Consider the following 19,898-nt stretch of genomic DNA (forward strand, 5'->3'; position numbering starts at 1 on the left):
TCCAAAACAAGTTAAGCAAATGAAAGAATCAAGCGGCGATTTACATTTCTATAGATGTCTTGGGCATTTACCCAATATATCTGTAAATGATGTTCATCGACTTGTCGATATTTTTTCCCCTGCGCCTCAGAGCAAAAGAGAAAAGGGATTCAAATGTTATATTTCTCAGCTGTCCCTCGTTTATCGCGGGTGTTATGTTCTAAAAATAACCTGCGATAGGTGAAATCAAGTAGCCAATTTTATTTTTTGACGGTGCAAAACGTTTCGTCAACATACAGTACTGCACTTCAGAGTCACACTGCTAGCGATCGATGCAGCGATTCTGTACTGTACAGGAGAGACGTCACGGAGGAGGTCGTCTGCAGCAATCAGGACGCAGGACACAATGTGACGTAAAAATAAGCATGCAAACTTGCACTAAAAAATCTGCGAAACAGCGAGGTGAAAGGTGAACTGCGTTATAGCGAGGGACCACTGTAATTTTGAAGGTAAGTCACAACATACCCTTCGTAAATACTAATGTATAGAAACCCTTACCAGCAATCATTCATTTTTTGTGTGGCTTTTTTTCACGGTTTGTTAACATGCTGTGTAGGTGTGTACTTGACTAGCTGATATCGACATAACGGGGAAACATCTGGTTTGACTATTCTTCACCTGTAATTTGAATGCTGAACATTTGCCTGTTTAAATCATAAGACCAGTCACTATACAGAGATGTGCTTCTGAATGTGGACGATGTGTCTTCTGCATGCAGTGATGCAGTTCTGCTTGTGTTGAGTGATGTAAACAACTGATCGATCTAAACTCTTTAAATGTCAAAATTGATCATTAGATTTTTTATGACACAACAGTGGTGAGTGTTCCCACCTTCTGCTCTTTGTAACTTAACGCGATCTTTCTGTTTTCGAGTTTTGGACATGATTTTGGAGTATATCTTCGCAGTAGCGATTGACCGCAAAGTAAAGCTACCGGAAATGTACAATCCCACATCCGGTCGCAAACCAGGAAGTTAGCATTTTCTCGTGCACAGGGTCTATTGAATGAATTGCCCTTTCTGTTTGCGGTTGTTTAAGACGCCAAGCTAGTAGCCTCCCAGGTTTCTCCCCTTATTATTATTATTAGTAGTAGTATAGCACCATTCAGTTTAAAGATTGCAGATGGTTTATGTAAGAAAATATTGGTGAAACAATAATTTGTGTGAATTTGTTCCACTTAGGTTTGAGAATGAGGCCCCTGATTATTTTCTAACATCAGAACAGCATCATCATCATCATCATCATCATCATCTGCAGAGTTCTCTCTTCTGTTCCTGCTGATCATCTTCTCCACCCAAACAACACATTTAATCCTTTCTGACTTTTCTGAGAAGATCTGTAACCCAAATTAAAAAAAAACAAGTGATCAGTCCTGAACTGCGTACTGTTGAGGAGCTGTTCAGCATGGAGTCTCTGAACTTTCTTGGCTTCTAGTTTCAATTTCATCAACTGAAACTAGAAGCCAAGAAAGTTCAATTAAGTTTAACTTGTATTGCAGCAAATTACAAAAACAGCTGCCTTTGGGGTGTTTTCTATCATACAATACAATAATACGTATACAATAATATGTAAGTTATTAATGAGCTGTGGAGCTCAGCAGCCCTTTGGTTTCAGAGACCCCTGAAACTCTTTCATGACTGCTGCTCTTCTAGGTGGTGAATGCATCAGCCTGTCATGTTGTTGTCACATATTATTTTGTTATATTACATCATCATTGATGCTACAAATGGGTTTACCTGAGCAGGTTAACTCTGAGGCGAAGGGAAAGGGTTCAGGAAACACACAGACACTCCACAGAGCAGATGCTTTCTCCACACAGGCACCATTGATCCACCACATTGACCTGTGCGGAGCCTTCTCTCTCCTTCCTACAGAAACAGCAGAGCCACAGGCCAAATGTTCACAAATTACAGTGACTGCCTTCGGAGTCCACACAAACAACACCGCTGGCCTCCACTCTCCCAGATGTTTTAGCTCCAGTGTTCCTGCACAGCGACTGGCGCCTCCCACCAACCTGACGGACTATGAGCAGAAAAGGAATTTACTTCTGAAAAGATTAAAGTGAAACTGTTAATTATGTTTGTGTGATTCTTTATTTTTTAGTTTACCTTTTGATATGAGCTCATTGCAAGCTTGGACTCCTGAGGAGGACATAAGAAAAAAAACATGAATATAAAGACGGATTTTACTTGGAGAGAGCAGTTCATCCTCTGATCCTTTCATATCTGTGTGTTATGATGATCTTGCTGTGTGTGCAGGTTGTTTGATGATCAAATCACAGAATGCTGACAGTTGATTTCTAATCCTACCTGAGCTCCACAGCAGCAGCAGCAGCAGACGGGGATCCATGATGCTCAGCTCAGGAGAGACGAGGCGAGGACGAGACGAGGTTTGACTCCACAGTGTCTGATTCTGTCATTTTTACTTTGTTCACCTTTCCTGGTTCCTGATCAACAGGCTTCTCGTAAGTCCTCTCACAGTCCCACTGACCCCTACATTTATGGTCCTATAACCTTGCACAGGTAGAAAGTTACATACTGGTTGTTTTCCAACAGTAAATATCAACCTGCACTTTGCTCCCTTTAAAATAAACAAACCAAACTAAAGTCGTTTTGTTCAAATTTGCTGCAAAATTTCACTTGAAGGGAAGGGAAATACTGTTTGTTTATGTTTTTATTTTGCTTATTAAAATACATTTTTCACTGCAACAACAGAATTTATTTTCTTAGACAGCAAAATCATCTTATTACATAACAGGAAAACTGTAGAATCATGTGAATAATTAATGTCCAAAAATGCTAATTACATCAGACATAAAGATTATGGGGTTTTTGTCAGCTAAGAAATTCATTGAGACATGAGATGAGCTCTTTAGAGGTTTTCCTTTGCTTCCCGAGTTTCGTCGTCTTCAGCAGCACAAACATGGAGGTCACAGTCAGCTCAGGGTCCTCCTGTGTGCTGCTTGGCTGCAGAGACATGACAGCACACTGTCAGACCGACAATCAGACCGACTGCATCACTCAATCATCACTCATGTGTTCAGTGCCCTCAAGTATAAATACACAACAGTGTGAGTAGCAGGACAGAAAGACCTGTGTCATGTGATCAAACACACTGACAGCAAGCACTCCATCAAGGCAGCTCACGCTCTGGGTAGTATTTACTTTTTGGGAGTGATGTTATATTTTCTATATATTCATTTGGTTGTACAGTAAAAGTGTAAAGCGCAGGCTTTCCTTATTTATCTGTTAAAACCCATTTTAATAAACTTGACTTAAATTTGAAGCATAATTACTTTAAATTATTTCTTTATTTATGTGAATCCATTCTCCTTCTCTTGATAATACTGCACTTTATCCTCTGGATTCTGTGCTTGTGTCCCATCCTCCTCAGTTTGGGACATTAATTGCATTTTTCCTTTTAACTAAATATATTGCAATTGACCATAAACAAATGATACCATGGAAAAAAGGCTAAACAGCTCATACAGTCTGAAAAAACATTTTCAGCTCTGCTGCACTTTATCAGACAGTAATATGCCGTAAACAGCCACGTTAACACCCATAACAGACATTTAAATCACACTAACTTTTTTAGTATGGAGCAAGAAACACACATAACGGTTTATATATATACAAAATGTAGTATTTCATACTGTGATATATAAAAGTGTCCATTTATGTACAAAAACACATTAAAAATGTTCAAAGGTTATCATAAAACTGGAATCCAGGAAATGCTTAATGAAGCGCTCATTGAGGCTTGCTTCTTTACATGTGACTGACATCAGTTATGGGGTTTGAAGACTCGTTGGTTCAAATTGGTTCAAGTGCGGTTGTGATCTATGAACAATAAAATAAAGCGCAATGGACCCCTGAAAATGTACGTGTCAGTGTTCATCTTCACGATTTCTCCAAAGCCAGAGAAGTTATTACCAAAAAGAGAAAATGAGTCCAAGCACAGTGGAAAAATATTATTTCTTAAAAAACCAACACCATCATTATTCAAACATTGACTGATACACTGACAAGGTTTTTGACGTTAATAGGACTCTGTTTGCATCATGCAGGCCAATGACAATTAAGTTGTTGACCAGCAGGGGGTGTGGTGTGCATATGAAGCATCGAGAAAAGAACCTTTTTCTGAACCAATTGGATGAAAAACGTTAAATTCTCACAAGGTTTCATCTGGCCATCACTGCCTGAAGCTGTTATCGTGTTGAAAGGACAGCTCCATTTATCCTGCCGTTATAAAGACTGACAGTAAACAGTGCAGAGAGCAAAAAAATAGAATGCAGTGACATGCTGTCATCCTGAACAAAACGGTCCAGGTAAGGACTCGCTTTTTTTACCAAAAGACCTTTTCTTTTCCAACAAACAGACTCTGTAGTGACACTTTACAGAGAAATAATGAAAGATGCAGCAGAGTGGGAAAGCTGCCGATGTCTCGGTAGAAACACATCTGTAAAAGCACATTTACTGAAGTGTGTTTCATAAGCTGTTTACCACTCAGCAAACTTCTGATCACCTCATAGATGTCACTAATGTGCTTACCTGAGCAGGTAAGATGCAGGATGCTGTAAGTGAATCCTGATGCTGCACACGCCCTTAAATCAGATCGAGACCGAACACAGCCTTGATTGAGAAACCACGTCTGGTTGTAAAAGGAGTTATCTCTCACTTCTACAGAAACCACAGAGCTGCAGTTTAAGTGTTTGCAGAAAACAGCTGCTTCATTCAGGATCCAGTCAGAGCCGTCCACAGGTCTCCACTCTCCCAGATGTTTTATCTCCAGTCTTCCGTCACAGCGACTGGCTCCTCCCTCCAACCTGATATCATCAGGCTCTGAACAGAAAGCAGAGAGTCATCAATAAAAGAATAAAGTGAGTTTGAACCACATCAAAGCTGCAGCTCCTCTTCTACCTGAGCAGGTGAGTCCAACAGCTTTGCCAGGTGAGCAGCTGTTTCTAGCTGAGCCTGAGCTTCTACAGTGCAGGAGAGCAGACTCATGGCCTCCACACTGGAACTCTTTGCTCCACACTGGAGCCTCCACTTCTCCATAGAGCGCCCCCTGGAGGACCGAAGGAGGCCCACAGCCGAGCTCCCTACAGACCACCTCTGCATCCTGCTGGTCAAAGTCAGCTTCACACACTGAGGACCAGCTCTGGTTAGACTTCACCTCCAGTCTGCCTGAACACAGACTGGAACCATTCAGCAGCCTGACAGAGTCTGGAGACATCAGAGAAGATCAAACAGAGAGAGATACTCAGAGTCAGCCCCCACTCAGTACATCATAAGTCCTTCATGTTTATTTCAGATTGGTTTTGATGGTCACTTTGGATTTTGAGATTGTTCACTGAATATTTAACATTTTTGTTTAGCTGTGTAAAAAGACTAATGAAACCATCTGTGAAATAAAGGATCAGTGGTTTTTAAAACATAGGCTGACTGTAGTTTATAAAAACATCCAAAAGCAAAATTCTCACCTGACCACAATATTCTGAGACTATCCCTGCTTTTATGAAGGTAATGCTTCACTGGATGTGTCTGAAGATAGACGTCATAGAATCTGAACCCCAAAGCCCCAAAGCAAGAAATAAAAACAAAAAAACTCTAAATACAGTCTCAGCTGGCAACTGACAGAATAGCAAAAATATTACCAGGGCAAGGCAGGAGGAAACTGACAGAAAAAAAATATGACTAGAAGAAAGCACACAGATCGACAAGCATGCAATATGAGAGATTAGGGAGGACATGACAAAGAACCAAGAAAAACTGATGGAAGGAAGAGGGAGGCCCTAGACAGAACCCCAGTCAACCAGTCTCTTCAGGAGCCATCCATCCCAGCACGTGCTGAGGACAAAGTCACAGGAACCCGGGAACTGTCAGAACCTTCTGCAACCCACATTGAGGAGGCCCAAGCTAAGCCAGACCACAACCCCAAGGGAGCATTCATGTCAAAACATCTGGCCATGCACCCCAGAATCATCGAGTACCCAACACCTCGGGAAAGCAGCACTGACCAAAGGAAGCACAATCTTGTTTCTGATTTCTAAACCTTGGGCGATATGTAAAGGTAAATTTAAACCAATTAAAAGACAGAGCACACTTAGCCTGCCTGCACTTCAACCTTCTAGGATTCTCCAAGTAGGACAGGTTTTTGTGGTCTGTCCAGACTACAAAAGGCTGTTCAGCTAACTTCAACCAGTACCTCATTTTTGTATGTTCAATAAGCTGTATTCAACTCGAGAAGCCTCTGCTCGCCACCATATATAAATCACTAATGTGCTTACCTGAGCAGGTAAGATGCAGGATGAGTTCAGTGATTCCTGATGTTACGCACACCCTTAAATCAGGACTAGACTCAATACAATCATTTTTGAGCCACCAGGTGCCTCTGGAATTGGTTTGATTTCTCTCTTGCTTCGAAAGCACAGAACCACAGTTCAAACGTTCACAGAAAACAGCTGCTTCATTCAGGGTCCATTGAAAGGCATACACTGGTCTCCATTCGCCCATTTTCACCTCCAGTGTTCCATCACAGCGACTTTCTCCTCCCACCAACCTCAAATCATAAGGCTCTGAACAGAAAGCAGAGAGTCATCAGTAAAAGAATAAAGTGAGTTTGAACCACATCAAAGCTGCAGCTCCTCTTCTACCTGAGCAGGAGAGTCCAACAGCTTTGCCAGCTGAGCAGCTGTTTCTAGCTGAGCCTGAGCTTCTACAGTCCAGGAGAGCAGACTCATAGCCTCCACACTGGAACTCTTTGCTCCACACTGGAGCCTCCACTTCTCCATAGAGCGCCCCCTGGAGGACCGAAGGAGGCCCACAGCCGAGCTCCCTACAGACCACCTCTGCATCCTGCTGGTCAAAGTCAGCTTCGCACACTGAGGACCAGCTCTGGTTAGACTTCACCTCCAGTCTGCCCGAACACAGACTGGAACCATTCAGCAGCCTGACAGAGTCTGGAGACATCAGAGAAGATCAAACAGAGAGATCAGAGACAGCAGAAAAAGAAAATGATTAGATTCAAATAAATGTATTTAGAGGCAAACAACTGTGATCTCAAGATGCTTTATGTTGTAAAGTAAAGATTTAATAATAATACTAAGAAAATGGTAATAGTAAGGTTAAAAAGACCTTGTATGTGAGGAGCAGGATTTTAAATTAGATTCTGGATTTAACAAGGAGCCAATGCAGGGAAGTCAGTATAGGAGAAATGTGCTCTCTGTGTGTGTGTGTCCCTGTCAGCACTCTTGAATCAGCATTTTGGATCAACTGAAGGCTTTTCAGGATTTTTATAGGACATCTTGATAAAACTGAATTACAGTAGTCCAGTCTAAAAGTAATAACTCAATTCAATTCAAATGTATTAATAAAGAACAACAGCTACATCAATGCAAATGCATGAATTAGTTTTTTCAGCAGTGCTCCTTTGAGCACTGCTGAAAAAAACTGCTCAGGATTTTTCTGATATTGTGCCAATGACAGAAAGCAGTCCTACATATGTGTTTAATATGTGCACTGAAGGACATATACTGGTAAAAATGACTCCGAGGTTCCTCACAGTTTACTGGAGACCAAGGTAATGCCATCAAGAGCAAGTCACTGGTTAGATACCATATTTCTAAGAATTTTCAGGGCCGAATACAATAACCTCAGTTTTATCTGAATCTAGAAGCAGTAAGTTAGAGGTCATTGGTGTGTGTTATCTGGCTTCATAGATAGATAAAGTTTAGTGTCATCTACTGCCTAAGGGAAGCATCTATAAAGTAAACAGAATTGGTATTAGCACTGAGCCCTGTGGAACTCCATAATTAACCCTAGTGTTTGAAAACAACTCTCCATTTACATGAACAAATTGAAGTCTATCAGTTAGATATGATTCAAATACTGCAACCGAGAGGTTTGAAGCTTGTGCTCTAATCACTGTAATAAAATATTATGGTCATCATTAGTGAATGCTGCACTGAGGTCAAGAAAATCATTACTGCTACCCTAAAAGCCTGTTGTATGTAGCCTATTAATAAAAAAATAGGTTGATCACATTTAAGATTGAAATATTATCTATTGTTTGGACTTCTTTGAGCAGCCTTGTAGGAATGTGGTCTAAAAGACACACTATTGATTAGAGAAAGTAATTACTGAAGTTAAGTCAGAAAGATCCACTTGAGTGAAAGAGTAAATGAATATCAGTATTTTTTAAAGTCGTTGTATATAATAATACATCTCAGTGGTGGTTATAAAAAAATTTTTATCTAATGGTTAAAATTTTATTTGTCAACAAATTCAAGTCATTACTAGGTAAGGTCAAATGAATGTTTGGCTCAACACAGCCCTTGGTTACAGTGCTGAAATGAAACTCAAGGTTGCTCTTATTTTCTTTAATCAGTGAAAGATAATAAGATGCTCTAGCTTTATGGAGGGCTTTTTAAAAATGAAGATCTTCTAAATTCATGAAACTGAATTTCAATTTAATTCATTTCAGTCGTATTTCTATAGCACCAAATCATAGCAAAGGTTACATCAAAACACTTTTATTGCAAGGTACGGGCTTTACAGTAAAACTCTCTCCAGCTTATGAGTTCACTCCTTTAAAGGGCATATTTGAGAGTTAAACCAAGAAGTCAAGCACATCTGATATGAGGCTTTCTTTTTCAGAGAAACCACAATATCAGGAGTCATACACAATGAGGATGTAACACAATTAACAAGATAATCGACCTCTTTGGCAGTGGAGTTTAGGTAGCTGCTCTGTACTGTGTTATTTGATTTGATTTTATTGATTAGCATTCAAATATCTCAGTGAAGACAGAATAAAGATTACCACAAAGCACGAAAGCATGAGACAAGGCTAATCAAAAGGTATTGGCTGAAGCATTTGCTTATTACGCCAACCCTTTTAACAAAATATCTTTTTGCATGCAGCTCCTGTACACAGGGCTCGAAGCAAAGAATAAAACAAAGCAAAAACAAAAACAAACAAACAAACAAAAAAAAACTTTCCACCTTAGATAAGTAACTACATCAAAGCAAAAGAATCAAGGTTTTTTTTTTTTGTTTTTTTTTTTGCTCTTTTCATTCTTGATATATATATTTTTCTAATACTCTATTTTTAAACATGTTTTTAAACAAGGAAAATGAACTACACCTTTTTAAATCACTGTCATAACTATTCCACAGTTTAACTCCTCTAACAGAAACACATCTCTGCTTTATATTTGTCCTCATCTTGTTTTTTTTAAAGAAATCTGTTCCCCTTAAGTCATATTGACTCTCTCTGACTTTGAACAGCTTCTGAGTACTGGGGCAAAGCAAGTTATTTTGTGCTTTATACATTATCTGTGCCATTTTATATTCAACTAAATCATAAAATTTCAGGGTATTCAGATTAATAAACAAAATGTTAGTTGGTTCTATATAGTTTGATTGGTTTATAATTCTTATAGCTCTTTTTTGTAACTTGAAAATAGGAAGAGTATTTGTTTTATATGCATTACCCCATATCTCCAGACAATAAGTCATATATGGAAGCAACAGAGTACAATAAAGTGTGTATAATGATTTTTTGTTCAGGACATGCTTTGTTTTATAGAGAATAGCAATGGTTTTTGACATTTTTGTTTTCACATGGTTTATATGAGACTTCCAACTCAGCTTATCATCAATTATCACTCCAAGAAATTTATTTTCGTACACTCTTTCAATTTCAATTCCATTAACCCTGATTTTAGATACATTTTTCATTTGTCTAGTGCCAAAAATAATCAATTTTGTTTTCTTTATATTTAATGATAACTTATTTACATCAAACCAGTTTTTTTAATATATTTAACTCCTTTTCCGCTGTAGTCAGAAGCTGTTCTAGGTTTTTACCTGAGCAGTACAGAGTGGTATCGTCAGCAAACAATACACATTTTAACAGTTTGGAAATGCTACATATGTCATTTATATATAATATAAATAATTTAGGGCCCAGCACAGAGCCCTGAGGAACACCACAAGTTACCTTCAACTGCTTAGATTTTACATTATTGAATTCGACATATTGATATCTGTCATCCAGGTAACTTTTCATCCACTTGTATGCTATGCCTCTTATGCCATATCTCTCTAGTTTATTCATTAATATAGAATGATCAATTGTATCAAACGCCTTTTTTAAGTCTATAAAAACACCAACAGTATATTCCTTATTATCTATAGCATTAGATATCCCTTCTACAAGTTCCATCACTGCCATCGAAGTGGACCTTTTCACTCTAAAGCCATATTGGTTATCACTTAGGAGATTATGCTTCTCAATATATTTATCAAGTCTATTAACAAATAACTTTTCTAAAATTTTTGAGAACTGTGGGAGTAGTGATATTGGCCTGTGATTGGTAAACTGACATTTCTCTCCGTTTTTATGGATTGGAATAACTTTTGCTATTTTCATTTGTGAGGGAAATACACCAGTTTGAAAGGACAGATTACAAATGTATGCGAAAGGTTGCACTATATATTCTATAATACTTTTAACTAATATCATGTCAATACCAAAACAGTCAGTGGACTTTTTATTTTTAAATGTCTTCACAATGAGTAATATGTTTATTTAGGTCGTTATTATTTCTTGACTCTGGAATTTCTTTTGCTAAATTAAAGCCAACATTTACAAAGAAATCATTAAATTCATTTGCAATGTCTTTAGTTTTATCAAGCACAATATCTTTATCTTTTTTAAAATAATCTGGATAATTCTTATTTTTTGAGCCCTTTTTGATTATACTATTTAATAACCTCCATGTTTCTTGTGTGTTACTTCTACTTTGCTCCAATAATTTGTGGTAATATTCTTTCTTACTTGTTCTTATAATATTTACTAATCTATTTTTATATAACTTGTACTTTATTTCAGCATCTTTTGTCCTCTGTTTTATGAATCTCTTATATAGATTATTTTTCTTTTTACATGCATCTTCTATCCCCTTTGTGATCCATGGCTTATTTGATCTGTGATGCTTTCTAGTGATTTTCATTAAAGGACAATGTTTTTCATATAGTGAAATTACAGTTGATAAGAATGCATCATATGCACTATTTGAATCTTCATTTGCAAAAACCTCATTCCAGTTGTGTTCTTTTAAGTCCACCTGGAGGGCAGCAATGGCTCTCGTTGTTCTATGTCGTATCATATCAAATATTTGATTCTTTTGTTTAGTTTTAATCCCAAAATAATTTTGAAAAATTGCAAAAACAGGAAGATGATCGCTTATATCAGTTATAAGAAGTCCACCTACTATTTCATGGTCAATTTTATTTGTGAATATATTATCTATCAATGTAGCTGTATCAATTGTTATTCTACTTGGTTTTATAATTACAGGGAAAAGGGAGTTACTATACATTGTATTTATGAAATCTGTTGTTTTCTGATGTCCATTTGGGTTTAGCAAATCTATATTAAAATCACCACAAATTATTTGCACTTTTTTATCATTTAGGTTGCTAAACATAGCAGCAAGTTTTTCATTGAATGTCTCAAGGCATGAACCTGGTGTCCTATAGATGCAACTTATAATTATATTGTTAGCTTTTTCAACATGGATTTCAATAGTAACACATTCCAATACGTTATCTATGGTGCTTGACATACATTCAATCAAACTACATTTCAAAACTTTATCTACATATAAAGCAACACCGCCTCCTTTTTTATTCACCCTGTTCATTGTAAATAATTCGTATTTACAATAAACAGTGTTAGCTTATGATATTAAAAGAAGATAACAGTGGAGGAATTATACACCTAATCTTAGTTACAGCACTTTCAAAAAGCCAGCTACTGTAATCAAATATATTCCCCACTGCTGTATAATACATTATTCTAAATTTAGATGTTATTAGGAAATATCTATTTGCATATTTTAACTGCACTTGTCTTTTTCTTTTTTTTAAATAGAGTTCGGAGTAAAGCTCTGATGATGGCATATATGTTGTCACTAATGATGGACTTACCTAAACAGTTAAGCTTTACAAAATACATTGAGTCATCTGATGTTGCACAGTGCCTCAGAGAAGATCCATTTTGAACGCAGTCAGCAGTGATTTCCCAAGCAGATCGAACTGAAGAGCTCAAGTTTTGTTCTATGGAAACAGCAGAGCCACAATCCAGATATCCACAGAGGACTGCTGCTGTCTTCAGTGTCCAGTCAATGGCTTTCACTGGTCTCCATTCTCCCAGATGTTTCAGTTCCAGTGTGCCTGCACAATCACTGGTTCCTCTCACCAACCTGACATGATCAACATCTAAACAGGAATCAGAAAATAGTCACATTGAGAATGACTTTGAACCACATCAAAGCTGCAGCTCCTCTTCGACCTGAGCAGGTGAGTCCAACAGCTTTGCCAGCTGAGCAGCTGTTTCTAGCTGAGCCTGAGCTTCTACAGTCCAGGAGAGCAGACTCATGGCCTCCACACTGGAACTCTTTGCTCCACACTGGAGCCTCCACTTCTCCATAGAGCGCCCCCTGGAGGACCGAAGGAGGCCCACAGCCGAGCTCCCTACAGACCACCTCTGCATCCTGCTGGTCAAAGTCAGCTTCACACACTGAGGACCAGCTCTGGTTAGACTTCACCTCCAGTCTGCCTGAACACAGACTGGAACCATTCAGCAGCCTGACAGAGTCTGGAGACATCAGAGAAGATCAAACAGAGAGATCAGAGACAGCAGACACACAAGAAAAAGATGGCAGCAAACAACTATTCACTGATTCAAAGATGAGACTGTTTGTCTATTTATTGGTGGGACAGTATTATGCTGTTATATCAGGATGAGCTGGTAGAAACAACAGCAGAGAAAAGTGGGTTATTAGAGACCCAGAGATTAGCGAAACAGTATCAGCCCATGTGGTCTTATGTACACATTCTCTATAACAGTGGACTAGAATCACTGTAAATCAACACTCACTACCTGCAATCTGCAAAGCATAGTGACCCCATTAAATATTGAGCAAAATGATCATACTCAGAGAGTCAGCCTTCTTTGCAAAATTCTCAACTGACCACAATATTCTCCAACCATACCTGCTTTCATGAAAGTAATGCTTCACTGGGTGTGCTCGAAGATTAATGTCATGGAACCATTGTGTCGCAAGCAGAATCTGAACCCCAAAGCAGGACACCCGAAACAGGAAATAAACTAAAACACAGTCTTAGCTGGCAACTGGCAAAATGGCAAAAATAATACCACGGCAAGGCAGGATCAAACTGACAGAAAAAGTAGGACTAGAGGAAAGCGCACAGATGGACGAGCACGCAATATGAGGAATCAGTTAGGACATCAGAAAGAACCAAGAAAAAATGACAGAATACATATATAAGATGATGAGAGCAAACTGGAAGACAGCTGAGCTGAATCTAATAGAGGAACGGGAAGTAAAACACAACACAACATACATGAAACAGTAAATGACTAACAACAGGACCAGGACTAAGATATACTAACATGACTGAACTAAACAGAGATCACAAAGACAGGAGATAGTGTCTTGATTTGCTGTGTGGCAGGGACCACAACATAAAGCATAAAAAGAGTGACATTTTTTGTGTGTCAGGTAATTTCAAATTCAGTGTTTCTATCAGCTCAACAAACATTAGCAAACACACAAACTGTTTGTGTGCAGTTTGTCTCACAATGTGTTGCTAGCTAAAGGTCCAGCTGCTGTATTTCACAGGGAGAGAACAGAAAGGGAGCTAACTTCACTCAGAGATGGAGAGAGATAAGAAAGACAGGACAGGAGAGGAAGAAGACAGGTTAGATTTAAAGGGAATGGCTACTCATTTAAAGCTTACATGAAGTCCTCATGTTTTTAAATGAGATATGGGGTCTGTACATGTGACATTATTTTTTTTTATATATTTTCAAATATGCAAATCAAACTGAGACAAACTAACTATGTTATTTAAAGGCTGCATGAAAATCCACTGCAGGTTAGTGCAGGATAAACAGGTTATTTTGCTGTACTGTGATGGATTTAAAGTAAAAAAAACAGTGTGTGACTGGTGCACAGTGGCTGTGGTTTCATGGTCAGTGGTAGGTTACATCAAGTGTAGCAGAGATGAATTTGAAGTTAAGCTGATGATGCTGAGATTCATTCACTGAATTCCACCTTTATACCACTTTATAAAGTCTAATATAAAGACAAGCATAAACAGTGTACTGTCAGTGTAGAAGATCAAAATCAGCAAGGACAACTCATGAAACATCTGCTGACATCTGGTTGAATACAGCAGTATACCATAGAGCAACAGTAGCTCAGATCAGCTGATCACAGCCTGTATATTAAGAAAACCTACTGGAGCTCTCAATAGAAATTATTGTGAGCTGTGATTCTTTTTCCCACACTGAGCCAACTACAACTGATTTTAGGGTTCCCCCACCTGCTGAATCAGTTTTTAACTGTTTCCAAACTCATTTCCCTGTTTAGAGACAAAGTCACACTCTACGTAGTCAACAGAACATAGAGCTATTTTTTTATATTTTCATCTTGTTCTCTGCCCATGTTCTGCTTAAATGACTCAAGTTGAATTCATTACTTATAATTAAAATGTACACTGAAATAAAGTATGTATTTACATCTGCTAATGTTAGCTTATTATTACTAGAAATGTCCACCAAATAATTACTTTTTGCCACCTCTGCTGGTGATCAACTTACCTGAACAGTGAAGTTTTGCTATGACAGATGAGTCATCTGATTTTGCACACTGCCTCAGAGAAGATCCATCCTGAACACAGTCAGCTGAGATTCCCCACGTTAATCTATGTGAAGACTCATGGTTTTGTTCTATGGAAATAATAGAGCCACAATCCAGATGTGCACAGATAATTGCGGCTGTCTGTGGCATCCTATCATAGATTTCCACTGGTCTCCATTCTCCCAGATGTTTCAGCTCCAGTGTACCAGCACACTGATTGGATCCTCCCTCCAACCTGAAAACATCATTATCTGAACAGAAAGCAGAGAGTCATCAGTAAAAGAATAAAGTGAGTTTGAACCACATCAAAGCTGCAGCTCCTCTTCTACCTGAGCAGGTGAGTCCAACAGCTTTGCCAGCTGAGCAGCTGTTTCTAGCTGAGGCTGAGCTTCTACAGTCCAGGAGAGCAGACTCATGGCCTCCACACTGGACCTCTTTGCTCCACACTGGAGCCTCCACTTCTTCATAGAGCGCCCCCTGGAGGACCGAAGGAGGCCCACAGCCGAGCTCCCTACAGACCACCTCTGCATCCTGCTGGTCAAAGTCAGCTTCACACACTGAGGACCAGCTCTGGTTAGACTTCACCTCCAGTCTGCCCGAACACAGACTGGAACCATTCAGCAGCCTGACAGAGTCTGGAGACATCAGAGAAGATCAAACAGAGAGATCAGAGACAGCAGACACACAAGAAAAAGATGGCAGCAAACAACTATTCACTGGTTCAAAGATGAGACTGTTTATCTATTTATTGGTGGGACAGTATAATACCGTTAAAATGGTAAATGGCCTGTATTTGTATAGCGCTTTACTTAGTCCCTAAGGACCCCAAAGCACTTTACACTACATTCAGTCACCCACCCCTTCACACACTGGTGATGGCAGCTACATTGTAGCCACAGCCACCCTGGGGCGCAATGACAGACGCGAGGCTGCCAGACACTGGTGCCACCGGCCCCTCTGACCCCCACCAGTAGGCACCGAGTGAAGTGTCTTGCACAAGGACACAACGACCAAGACTGTCCGAGCCGGGGCTCAAACCGGCAACCTTCTGATTACAAGACAAACTGCCAACTCTTGAGCCACGATCGCTCCTGTTATATCAAGATTGGCTGGTGGAGCAGCAGCAGGGAAATGAGGGTTATAAGACCCTAGATTAGCGAAACCAATGCCAGTTGTTCCTAGCACTAGTCTGTTATGTTCTTATGTACACATTCTCTAAATCAGTCAACTAGAATCACTGTAAATCAACACTCACTACCTGCAATCTGCAAACTATAATGACGCCACTAATCTAAAACACAAAACATGTTTACCTCAATTTGTTGTTCTGAGAGACAAATATGCACTGCTACATAAAAAAGCTTAATAATTTCCACCTGATGAAATGTAAAGAAAAGCATCTGAGGGTGAAGCCACTTTGGAAGGTTGACAGTTTGTAAACTAAAACTGGGCTCTGGCTTCACTAAACAAGTTCATATATGTTGCTTCCTCTGATACTATAGCTGAGGTTAAAAAGTAAATAAATTAGCTCAGTAGAACAAAATGTTTTTAACATAAACCTGAAGAAAAAGGAAGAAGTGGGTAAAAGACCAGTACCAAGTACCACAGATTCAGCTTAACAAGAGAAACTCACTACAAATAGTGAAAATTGGTGAGTGAAATGGTAAAAAAAAATTAGTCTTTAAGTGTTAGTATATGACAATGATGCATGTAAACATTTTTGTAAATATCTATGATCGTTGGTGTGTATGAAATGTCTTTTTTCTGTCCTCTGTTATGAATTAGGAACTTCTATACATATATTTTCCACTCAAACAACTAATGTAGAGTGATGGTTCAGTATTTTCAGATTAAATGATATGATTTTGAAACAAATCTCTGATTGAGGGACTATTTTCACCTCACAAGTGTGAAGAGATTTTGTTCTACATAAGCTGCCCTCTACTGTGTTGCGCTATCAAACCTACCATTTGAAGCAGACGAGTAGGTACACAACACCATGACCTCATCTCCCATTGGGTTATGTCTATTTGAGTCCTCTCTGTGCTACTGAACTCTATGTTCCCAAAGCTGGACAGTGAGACAGCGGTTCACTCCATGCAACACGACGACCTACGTCAAGAAATCCAGAGATGCCCAGAGACAGTACTCCTCAGGGCCGTAGAGAGAACTAAATGTTTGGGAGACTAACACCAGATTTCAGCTTCGAACTTCAGACCTTAGATCAGAAAATTTGGTTATGTTCTAGGACATTCCATTACAATATAACTCAAAGAAGCTCTGTCTCAGGATCACTGGACCTTTTGAAATTGAGAATCTTGAGTTAACTCTGCCTGTGATCTCATACTCCCCAAAACATTGAAGATACTCAATGAATGTATCCTATGTATCCCAGCTTAAGCAAGTCTACAGTGGTGTCCTGTGCTCTGTATATTCAGTCAGGAGACTATCAGGGTAAGACCCTCCAGTATCTTGTGAACTGGGAGAAGTACAAACTGTAGCATTGCCAACTTGCTTTGTATATATTTCCAACTTTCAATTGTTTCTTAATTAAGGCCCAATTATTTTTTTATGTTTTTGAATATTATATCTGTTTAGAAAAGGAAAATTGAAAATTAGAAAACTGTTTCAAAAGTTGCCCAGATTTCTTTGTGCAAACTGTTAAGAATGAGACCCAGGGTGCAGCAATACATGAGTGTGGAGAGACTGAACTGAAACTCAAGCTAAGAAATAGGAAGCCCTGAAAGTTATAGCACTGAAGAAGGGACTCTTTAGTTTGACTCCCGAGAACACTGAACCTCTCTTCTGCCATGATTCAGTTCAATTCAGTTGTATCTAGATCTACATCTATCACAACAACAGGCCAGGAGTCCATCTGTTGGGGGTGAGGGGAGGAAGAGAAAACAAAGATATGCTGTGGAACAGAGCCAGTCACGATTGGTGGATAGTTTGCTTCTCTTCCAGCTATCACATATTATATCATGTATAATGTCACAAATAATTTTACCTGAGCAGGTTACATCAAAAATGGACTTAGAAAACGAAGCTGATGCACAGTATTGCAGAGTAGATCCAAGCTGAATACACATATCACTGATGCTCCACACAGATCTGCTTGATGCACCCGTCCTTTTTCCTAAAGAAACAACATAACCACAATCCAGTTGTTCACACACAACAGTAGCTGTTTTCCGGGTCCACTCAATGGCTTCCACTGGTCTCCACTCTCCCAGATATTTCAGCTCCACCGTTCCTGTACAGTGGGTGGCTCCTCCCACCAACCTGACATCCTCACCCTCTGGAAAAAAATCAGAGAGTCATCAGTAAAAGAATAAAGTGAGTTTGAACCACATCAAAGCTGCAGCTCCTCTTCTACCTGAGCAGGTGAGTCCAACAGCTTTGCCAGCTGAGCAGCTGTTTCTAGCTGAGGCTGAGCTTCTACAGTCCAGGAGAGCAGACTCATGGCCTCCACACTGGAACGCTTTGCTCCACACTGGAGCCTCCACTTCTCCATAGAGCGCCCCCTGGAGGACCGAAGGAGGCCCACAGCCGAGCTCCCTACAGACCACCTCTGCATCCTGCTGGTCAAAGTCAGCTTCACACACTGAGGACCAGCTCTGGTTAGACTTCACCTCCAGTCTGCCTGAACACAGACTGGAACCATTCAGCAGCCTGACAGAGTCTGGAGACATCAGAGAAGATCAAACAGAGAGATTAGAGACAGCAGAGACACAAGAAAAAGATGGCAGCAAACAACTATTCACTGATTCAAATTTGGGAGGGGGGGTCTGACACACTACCTGTCTGAAAGAGACTGGAAACTGTTTGGTTTGTTCTGCACAGACTTGGACCGGGCTGGGTTTAGTCAAGTAGACAACAGCATCAAGAAAGACAAAAAAAAGAGGCCCTATGAAAATGTTCTTCTTTACCAGCAGTCCAGGTGAGATCAGCAGAGAGAGAGAGCAGGAAACGATAACTAGTAATGTCTTCATGAATTTTTTTGGAAATACAATTTTAAACATAAAAGAAAAAAAAATCATAATCATCTCAGATATGTACAGCTACTTACAGTACCACTGATGCCACTGACACTGAGTCTTTTTCTCCAATTGATCTTTCTGAGTTAACTTCAGGTCTTTTAAACCCCATTCCTACAAGACTGCTCAAAGAAGTCCTATCATTAATTGATGCTTCAATCTTAAATATGATCAACCTATCTCTAATAATCAGTTATGGCCCACAGGTCTCTAAGCTGGCAGTAGTTAAACGATTACTTGAAAATCCATCTCTTGACCCAGTGGATTTAGGTAATTATAGGCCAATCTCCAACCTTCCTTCCTTTTTAAAAACTCTTGAAAGGAATGGTTTATTTGAAGAGTTTCAGTCAGGTTTCAGAGCTCCTCACAGCACAGAAACAGCTTTAGTGAAGGTTACAAATGATCTTCTTATGGCCTCTGACAGTGGACTCATCTCTGTGCTTGTCCCGCTAGACCTCAGTGCAGCGTTCGATACTGTTGACCATAATATCCTATTAGAGCAATTAGAACATGCTGTAGGTATTACAGGTACTGTGCTGCAGTGGTTTGTATCATATCTGTCTAATAGACTCAAATTTGCGCATGTAAATGGAGAGTCCTCTTCACACACTAAGGTTAGTGATGGAGTTCCACAGGGTTCAGTGCTAGGACCAATTCTGTTTACATTATACTACTACTTTGGCTCTTGGTGGAGGCGGACAAACTGCACTGAGGCAAGACTAAACTAGAAGCTGAACTGGGAAAACTAAGAACTGACACTAAACTCAGACAGCAGGGAAGGCTAAGACAGGGTGACAATGATGCACATGACGGAGACAACTATGAACAGGGGTCCGTTCTTCGTACCTCGCTAAGTAAGTTAGCTGGATTTGATTGTTGACGATTTCGCGTGATCTTGGATCGTTCGGTTCTCCGAAGCTCATCCGGGACTTGCTGTCATAGCAACAGATCCGTAAGCGTAAACCTGCTTGGGAGCAGGCTTACATTATGTAAACAGGATTAGATCGCGGCCACTCAGGTATGTCCGCTTCATTTATACGAAAGCAACAGCGATATTTTTCCACTGTTTTTCCATAAATA

At 39.5% G+C, this 19,898-nt stretch overlaps 1 protein-coding gene across 1 annotated transcript in view; it reads right to left on the reverse strand.

Annotated features, from left to right (window-relative positions):
- LOC146383284 (scavenger receptor cysteine-rich type 1 protein M160-like) overlaps window positions 1-19,898 on the reverse strand; it is a 65,277-nt gene that overhangs the window by 7,705 nt on the left and 37,674 nt on the right. Inside the window, exons 25-34 of the mRNA XM_084932440.1 lie at window positions 18,158-18,463; window positions 17,789-18,079; window positions 15,111-15,416; window positions 14,742-15,032; window positions 12,405-12,710; window positions 12,041-12,331; window positions 6,697-7,002; window positions 6,331-6,618; window positions 4,961-5,266; window positions 4,592-4,882 (exon numbers count right to left, since the gene is read on the reverse strand). Coding sequence (XP_084788566.1) covers window positions 4,592-4,882; window positions 4,961-5,266; window positions 6,331-6,618; window positions 6,697-7,002; window positions 12,041-12,331; window positions 12,405-12,710; window positions 14,742-15,032; window positions 15,111-15,416; window positions 17,789-18,079; window positions 18,158-18,463 — 2,982 coding nt within the window. The remainder of the gene's footprint in view (window positions 1-4,591; window positions 4,883-4,960; window positions 5,267-6,330; window positions 6,619-6,696; window positions 7,003-12,040; window positions 12,332-12,404; window positions 12,711-14,741; window positions 15,033-15,110; window positions 15,417-17,788; window positions 18,080-18,157; window positions 18,464-19,898) is intronic.

This window comes from Perissodus microlepis, chromosome 7, assembly GCF_051167445.1.
Source record: "Perissodus microlepis isolate ML-2025 ecotype Zambia chromosome 7, ASM5116744v1, whole genome shotgun sequence".
Taxonomy (NCBI): Eukaryota; Metazoa; Chordata; class Actinopteri; order Cichliformes; family Cichlidae; genus Perissodus; species Perissodus microlepis.